The sequence below is a fragment of the Rhamphochromis sp. 'chilingali' genome, assembly GCF_963969265.1.
Source record: "Rhamphochromis sp. 'chilingali' genome assembly, chromosome: 10".
Taxonomy (NCBI): Eukaryota; Metazoa; Chordata; class Actinopteri; order Cichliformes; family Cichlidae; genus Rhamphochromis; species Rhamphochromis sp. 'chilingali'.
Genome location: NC_137937.1, coordinates 3,547,654 through 3,556,375, shown reverse-complemented (window position 1 = coordinate 3,556,375; position 8,722 = coordinate 3,547,654). Strand labels below are relative to the sequence as shown.

The following is an 8,722-nucleotide window of genomic DNA, read 5'->3' as shown; positions in this document are numbered from 1 at the left end:
GGTGCATTTCTCACAACAGAATTGAACTCTCCACCACTACTAAGGCACTTCTCAAAACAATTAGTGCAAACTGCAAAACATGGTGGATAACTTGCAAAAGTGAGTCACTCCATCAAAAAGAAAAGTCAGGTGTCCAAAATAAGTTGTCAATGCATCAACAACAAATCCCTTGAGCAAAACAGACAATACATTCATCAAAAGCAAGTACTGATACCAAACAAAGTGTCAGGGCTGTCACAATTACAAGTCATTAGACCAGCACCTTTGGTCACAAAATCACATGGTCTGAACATGTTCCCATTGTGACGGATGTCTTTGTAGGTGCTTCCCAATGACATGTCAAGTCCGGACCGCATGCATGGCATGTTGAAAACCATAAATTGTAAAGGACAATCAAGACACTCCATATGCACTCTTGATAATATTTAATTGAAACTGTTCACAGCATTGTGCAAACTGGGGAAATACAGTAAATCAAACATTTTACAGCAAACAAACTCACCTAGACAGTAAACCTCACTGCAGTAGTTACGACTCAAAAAAAACAAACTGAAAAACAGACACTGCTGCATATCAATCATTGATATCTAGACGCTCCCGTCTGTCTGCCCACATATTTGCATCAACATCACAGCGTATGTCAGCTCTATCGATGCATCGGGGAAAGTATCTTCTGGAGTGTCGAATCCACCCTCTGCAGGACTCTGCTGTGATGTCATCACAAGCTGCATCCATAGCTGCTAGCAGGGTCATTTGGGTATGTGGATGCCTGTCATATACCTTCCACCTCCAGGAAGAGAAAAACTCCTCAATTGGATTCAGGAATGGACTGTAAGGAGGAAGAAACTCCATAAGCATCCTGTCGTGTGCTGCAAACCACTGCCTGACTACAGCAGAGTGATGGAAGCTTACATTATCCCAAACCACTACATACATTGTCCGATTGTCACCAGGATCATCCCTTCCATTTTGTGGGATCAGGTCCCTATGAAGAGCATCCAGAAAAGCCAACAGGTGTTGTGAATTGTATGCACCAATACGAGGAATATGGGTGTGAACACCATTCTCTGAGATTGCGGCACACATTGTAATATTCCCTCCTCGTTGGCCTGGGACATCAATGGTGGCTCTTTCACCAATGTGATTCCGTCCACGCCGTCTGCCTTTTGCGAGATTGAATCCCGCTTCGTCAAGATATACAAACATGTGCAGGGGTTCCCTGGCCTCCAACTCCAGGATATGCTTTACAAAGGATGAGAATCAGACAGGTCTGTAATGGTGCATTTGGCAGAACAGATTGTACAGTTGGAATTGTACATAGGATTACAGTAACATGCATAAATGTAGGTTGAGTACATGGCCTAAACTGTTACAGTGAACAGAGGTACATATGCGAACATGTGTTACCTGTACATACTGGTGACGGAGCTCCTTCACTCGATCACTGTTCCGTTCAAATGGCACTCTGTACAATTGCTTCATGGACATTTCATTCCGTCTGAGGACTCTGTCTATGGTGGAAATTGATATTGACTGAATATTTCCGAAGATGGTGTCATCGTTTACGACAGTTCTTTGTATTTCTCTCAGTCTCAAAGCGTTGTTTGCAGCCACCATTGCACAAATTCTTTCCTCTTGCTGCGGAGTCATAAGTCGACCTCTTCCACCTCCTCTAGGTTGTCTGGCAGTCCTTTTTGAGATGCAGATGGGAAAACACACACATGTAAGCGCAAACATGCTTACAGTGATTGTCACAGGACTATCATTCAAAACTCCTTTCTTTACAGCATTACTGTATTGTACCACAGCACACTATGCCACACCTGGGCCAAGTCTGCGCTTCAGTTACAGTACGTCTATGTGTAAGGATCTGTAAGGTCATGTCCTAATGCAAGTCTCCTGTATGACTATGAAAGTGCAGAGCAAATTAGTTTGTGCTGCATACTGTAACTAGATTACGGTGTGCTCACCTGTTTTCCCGACGAAATGTCTGGATGATAGAACTTACAGTAGTTCTCCCAACATTTGGCTGCACCCTTCGACCAGCCTCGGCCATTGTGAGGCCATGGTTTATCACATGATCCACAAGTGTTGCCCTGATTTCGTCAGGAACGTGTCTATGTGGTTGGCCTCTTCTCACCCGGTTTTGTCCTCGTCCTCCACCGATCCTCACTCCTCTTCCACGAGGCTGACGTTCCATGTTCTGCTGTTTTGTAGATTCAGTATGCACCTCATGCCAATCCTGTCTGTTGGTTTACATTGCAGTATATATGTACTTGTGGAGTGGGGGATGCTGTGCCGCGGTTCACCTGTGACTGGGTAGGAGAGGCTTTTCATTGGTTGCAAGTAGGAGTGACACACACCAATTTTCATTAGTGTGAGATAAGGTTCACCTGAGACATGTAGTTTATGGAGATTTTCATGGGAACTCCTCCAAAATAGGGTTTTCAAAATGGGTGTATGAATCGTTTGACAAGCTGTTCAGCAATTTTGAGTGCACTGACACAAGCAATGCAATGAAGACTATTAGTTGTAAGGACAATGACTATTCAGCCGGTACAAGTATGAATAATTGTGACATTCATGATGAAAGAAAGGAGATAGTGATGAATAGGAAGTCAAACGTGACCATTCTTTAGATATTTGTACTCACTCAACTGCTTCATGTCCAAAGGCATTTGCCTTTGGACGCAGTGAACGTGAAACCGCCACAGGGTTGTGCCAAAACGACTACATGTTGTGGTGGTTGAACTAACTGTTGTGCAATGTTTAATTCTGTTGTGAGAAATGCACCAAAGCGACTGAGAAAAACTGTAATAAGCTTGTCTTGAAGACCTACACATAATGATGATTCTAGGGGGGAAAGCTACATGAATCAGCATCAATATAAGATCATATTTGGTTATTTTAATAACTTGTGACAGTGATATCGCATAACAACTGTTCTACATCCTTTCTGTTAATTCCCATATAACCTATGTGTGCTGATTAAATGTAACCGGATTAGTGTATGTATTTAGAAGGATTCTTTTTTTTTATCTGGCACTCTGGGATTGCAAGTGTAACACTGATGAATAAAAGCCAATTAGAGGGACTTTGTAGAATTGCAGCCACCTAAAAAGTTTTCTTGTGACACTTTGAATTCTGCAAGAAACCTAAAAAAGTCATTTTCAAGTTGCTTGCAAACTGTCAGCACTATCCGTCAATGGAGACGTGTTGCCTACATTTTCATCATTTATGGCGTCTAACGATATATCAGCTCTAATTGGCTACGTTCAAGCTTTGTTTTTTCATTTGCTCAGTGTATAATTAGAGGTAATTGTTTGATAAATTGGACTGTATTTATTGTAGTTTAACTCAAGGATATAATGCTTCCATTATTAATGATGACACATAATCAATCTAATTTGTTAAACAAAGCTACCGCAGCAGTTCAGGAGTGCCATGGTGTCATGTAACCGAACTACCACGTGAGGTCACTGTTTCCTCAAAAATTGTAGGACTTCTCAAGGCGTCAACAACAAATGCAACTTGCAGGAGTTGTAACTTTGTACATTTGAGGTAATGAGGGTTCTTCAGATAAAAAGCAAAAGTGCATTTGTTCCAGCACTTTATTTAGTATGTTAAATATAAAAAGGTGTCTCAAAAAAGGACCCAAATCTGCAACTTTGGAGTTTCTGATATGTACCCATCAACACAAATGACCTTCCACCCCCTCTTCTTTAAACAAATTAAGTCAATATCAAAGATGTACTTTGCATTTACATTCATTTGGACAGAAGACTTGCACTTACATGGATTGTTAAGAAATAAATAGGCTGCAGGTAAATGACTTCTCCTTTACTGTTTGTTTGTTTGCATGCAGGTTTTGTAGAAGAAAGCAAGATTGGGAATTCAATTCAATATTATTTATATAGCACCAAATCACAGCAACAGTCACCTCAGGGTGCTTTATATAATAAGGTGAAGTTCATTTCATTCATTTTTCTGCAAGTACCTGCTGCATCACGATGCACCTCCACCTTTGAGTACATTTGACACCCCCTCCCCTCCCCTGCCTTCACAACATGTATTATTCAGTATTTATTCAGTGTCATGTACTACAGTGGCAAGACCAACCGGCATGCCTGATGTTGAATTTGAATACATTTGACACCGCAATCTGAATGAGTTAACTTCAAATGAGATTAGGCTTGCTTGCGATGCTGCGCCTTTCCTCTGTGTGTTGCATTTGATAGGTGTTTGTTTACCTCAGTGGGTAAAAAAAGATGAGGCTTTGTTTCACAATTGATTTACATGCCAGCGAGGTGTGAGGATGTTTTAATTTAGCCTTTTGAGAGGGCCTAGTTATGGCTCGTTGGCAATGCAAACACAGCTGGGCTCATCCTGGGCTGTAACTGCTGAGTTCATGTGCTTTTGTCAAGCTTTTGCTGTGTTGTGCATGTGCCAAAACAGGCCTAGATTAACATTTTAGGACGGTGTGCATTTTCTGCTGTACATGCACAGCTGCCAGGAGAGCCCACTGCACAGAATTACATCAGCGTCCAAAAACTGGGGACTCTGCAGTGATACAAGGCTGCACAGGGACCATCTGGTGTTCCGAGGCTTCCCCTTGATATTTTAAATTAGAGGGGTTTTAGTTACATTACTGTGATACCGCAGTGGACTCTTGTGGCCTGTGACTGTGATGTGTCCTCCCATCCAGGCTTCATGTTTGGCTCACATAGGCGCTCGCTAACACAGAGAGACATATAATACATAACGTTGGCAACCACACAAACAGAATGAGTGGCTCACCCAGGCCCACAGGATGTTGTCCTTCCCAGTCACTGATGATTTCCTGGAAGCCAAAGTGCCTGTACAGCATCTGCGCAGTTGAACGGGATTTTATTGGACATCGGGGAGACAGAATTGCTCGGCTTGTTCTTCCTGACACTACTTGCCGAGGCTCAACTCCAGTTACCACCATGGGGAGATGGCACAGAAACATAAACAAGTGAGCACTTGTGACTGGCTGGTGCACAATGGAGTCAGCAGCTGCCATGTTAGTTCAGCAGTATGGGTTCAAAACAGGGAACAAATAAATGGAAAGGTAAGCCATTGAACCCTGAGCAAAAACGTGCCTTGAAGGCCCCAAAGTTATTTTCTTAAAATCCATCAACCGAGCACAAGGGAAAGCCAAACTCAAAGAAGTATGATATACATCTTGATATCTATCATGTATACCATGTAGTTGTCACATATTTTATTAATGTCTTGCTAGTATATCCTACTACATACTAATACTTACTTACTGAACATTATTTCATTAATACAGACAGCTGATCTTGTTGTGCATCAGCCAAAAGTCCTACAGCCACAGTGTCACTCTCACACCGGAAACCACATTCATCATAGAATCAGGAAGTGGAAAGCACCTCCTAGCATCCTTCTTTGTCTCGGAGAGGAAGTGGTTCAGACATACAGTACAATATAACCAGAGCATCTTGTGGCTAAAACATTTCCTATAAACAAGATGAATAATATCGTGCTACTGTTATCGCTTTGGATTTTATTGGCGTGCGAGTTAACTAACACAACATGCAAGACTTCACGTTTCCAGTAAACATCGCACATTTAGCAGGTCTGTTTTGCATTTTTGTATGGGTGTAGCATTTTTTCATTTTTTTCTCTGATGTGTCCTACACTTTGACTCTCTGTATTTTGTGTAAAACTAGGTTACTGCATGTAATCGGGACATTTTCTGTGACAGTTTTGGACTTTTCTCCATAGTGAAGCACAAAGATTGTCTTTTTAACTCCCCTTTATGTTTTTGATTGGTGGTATTACTTTTCTGTAAAGGTGTTTATCTTTGCTCGCGTCTTCTAGAAACTCCTGCTGTCACACAGTATTATCTCCTGTCATTTGATAAGCCAGTCGTAAACACTGTTGACCAGTTGGTAATAAACTCATCACCCATCCCTGCTGCCAGCTCCACACCCACTCTCAGTGCAGTTTCTCAGCCCTGTTGTTTTATTTTTCCATGTGGGAGAGAAGCTGGAGCGAGCACTTTATTACATGGCGGTTTTTAATTTGTTCTTATCAAAACAGACAGAGATCACCTCCAAGAGATTAGATTGTGTCAGAGCATCATCGTCATAACAACACCAAACTGAAGCCCACCAGTCAGTGAAAAACTGCAGATACTTTGTTACTGCACATCAAATTTTCAGGTATTTTACTTGAGTATTTATTTTTCTGACGACTTTTTACTTTTAGGCCTACACTTTTACACAAATATCGGTACTTTCAGCTCCTTATATTTTCAATACAAGCGCGTTACTTTTGGATGTAATGGTTTTATCATTTATAGTGTTTATACTTGAGGGTTAAAGTGGGTGACCATAAGTTGTGGTTGCGGTACTTCATTATCTAGCTAGCGCTGCTGAAGAGGAGGAAGCATAAAGGGAGTAAAGTTTTTAACTCTCAGGTAATTTCAAACAACCCATTTGTATTAGCTAACATCAGCAAACACACAACATGTGTGCAGTTTGTCACACCATGCGTCTGCTAGCTAAAGGTGCAGCTGCTGTATTTCACATAGAGAGAAAAGAGTGCGAGCTAACTTCACTCAGAGATGGAGAAAAATGTGGGAAGACAAATAGGACAGGAGAGGAAGAAGAGAGGTTATATTTAAAAGTAAGGACTGCTCAGTGACGCTTGATAAACCGCTAATTAAAGGTTACATGTAATATCATCATTTTTAATCACATATTGGATTTGTATATGATGTGTTTTGATAAATTATGTATTTTCATATTGTAAAAAAATCCTGCAAAACAAACAAAGCTATACTATGTTATTCGAATGTTGTATGAAAATACTCTGTAGTTTTGTGGTGCAGGATAAACAGGTTAGTTTGTCGTAATGTGGAGAATTAACAGTATGTTGGACTGGTGCACAGTGGCTGTGGTGCTCATGGTCACTGTGTGGTTACATCAACCTTAGCAGAGATGCATTTGCATTTAAGCTAATGATGCTTAGATTTATTTTAGATGTTTAGATGCGTAGATGCATGAATTCAACCTTTATGCCAACTGTATACTGTCTAGTATAAAGACAGTATGAAGGGGGATAGACAACAGCCAAGCTTTAGTTCATGAAACATGTCCTTACATCTTGTTGAATTCAGCTGAATCCACAAAGAGAAGCAGGTCTGCTGATCACAGCCTGTACACAAAGAAAATCTACTGGCGCTCAGGTTAAAGTTAAAGCTGAGTTAGACAAAGGTTATGACAAAGGTTACACATAGTTTGACTGCAATAAAATAATAAAGTGACAACATTTCATACCTAAAAGGCTAAAGATTAACTTAAGTCTATATCATAGTTTTTAGTTTTATTGTGGCATTTATTTAACACCATGGCATTTAACACCATCTACTGACAGACAGAACTAGCTGACCAACGTAAAATGAAGGCGGGAACACACAAATTGTCACTTTGATAATCAATGGAACTGATACAAGGAGTTAAATGCATTACATATAACTGTATTACACATAATGCTGCATTTTAATGACACAAGATAAATGCATGTCTTACACTTTAATCACTGATATTAACACTAAACCAGATATCAATACGGGGTAGAATTCCTTCAAACAATGTAGCAACTTATTTGATGCATGTTTCTAAAATACACTATACATTCTTCAAACGGATAGGATCGCTGGCGCTCCTGGTGGTCATTACTGACACCAGGGAGCATGCGCGGTAGATGTTGGGAGTAATTTTAAAGCTGCAGTTCTTAGTAGGCAAGTTGCAGCTTAACATGAATCGTAAAACATTTTGGGAAATTACACCAATTTTTTTTAAATGCCTGACTACTAACACCTGTGAGAGGCATACATGCTAGAATGCTAAAAAAAAGAATTACCAGACATCATTTGTTTTAAAATAAAACATACAGAAGTACTCCCGAAAATGTCGGATGTTTATCATTTAGTACACATTAACCAAATTTGTCATCCTTAAATGGTTGTACTTACCAAATAATCCTCAAATGGCAATGGATTTTATCCAGGCTTCTGAGCATGATGCAAGTTTCGGTTGAAAATGGCGGTTGTTCAAACTTCCACACTGCACATGTGCAAACTGAGAAGTACGGAGAGCCTTTTAGGACAATCCTCTTCAAATTAAAGTGCTGTTCATTTTAAATGAACTTTTTACGTTGGATTTAATGTACTGCATTTTGTTGTATTGAAATATTGTGTTATTAATTAAAATCAAAACAATATCCTTGTGTTTAGAGTTAAAAATCAATTGGTGACATTAATTTTAACATAAAACGTTTACATAATGCTAGCAACATCAATTCAGTTTTATTTAGACAGCACCAGATCACAACAACAGTCGTTTATACTCTAAGGTAAAGACCCTACAATAATAGAGAGAAAACTCCCTTTTAACAGGAAGAAAGCTCCAGCAGATACGGGCTTAGAGAGGGACAGCCTGGCGTCTGTCTCCCAAGTCCAAAATTGGGAGGTTGTACCACATAAGATGCGCCTGAAAGCATAATGCTCGGCCTCCTATTTTAGTAATCCAGCAGTCTGAGAGTGAAGTGCTCTATTGGGGTGAAACCGGACTATGAGGCCTTTAAGATAAGATGGGGCCTGATTATTCAAGATCTTGTATGTGAGGAGAAGGATTTTAAATTTGATTCTGGCTTTAACAGGGAGCCA

At 40.2% G+C, this 8,722-nt stretch overlaps 1 protein-coding gene across 1 annotated transcript; it reads right to left on the bottom strand.

The window, feature by feature from the left end:
* Positions 1–493: 493 nt before the first annotated feature.
* LOC308404051 (uncharacterized protein) lies at positions 494–4,853 on the bottom strand. Its single transcript, XM_080893890.1, has 4 exons — positions 4,798–4,853; positions 1,971–2,315; positions 1,408–1,690; positions 494–1,242 (listed from the first exon to the last, which is right to left on the bottom strand). Exons 2-4 carry the CDS (start codon positions 2,198–2,200, stop codon positions 574–576), a joined length of 1,182 nt encoding a protein of 393 aa, XP_080750016.1. The 5' UTR covers positions 2,201–2,315; positions 4,798–4,853; the 3' UTR covers positions 494–573.
* Positions 4,854–8,722: the final 3,869 nt, after the last annotated feature.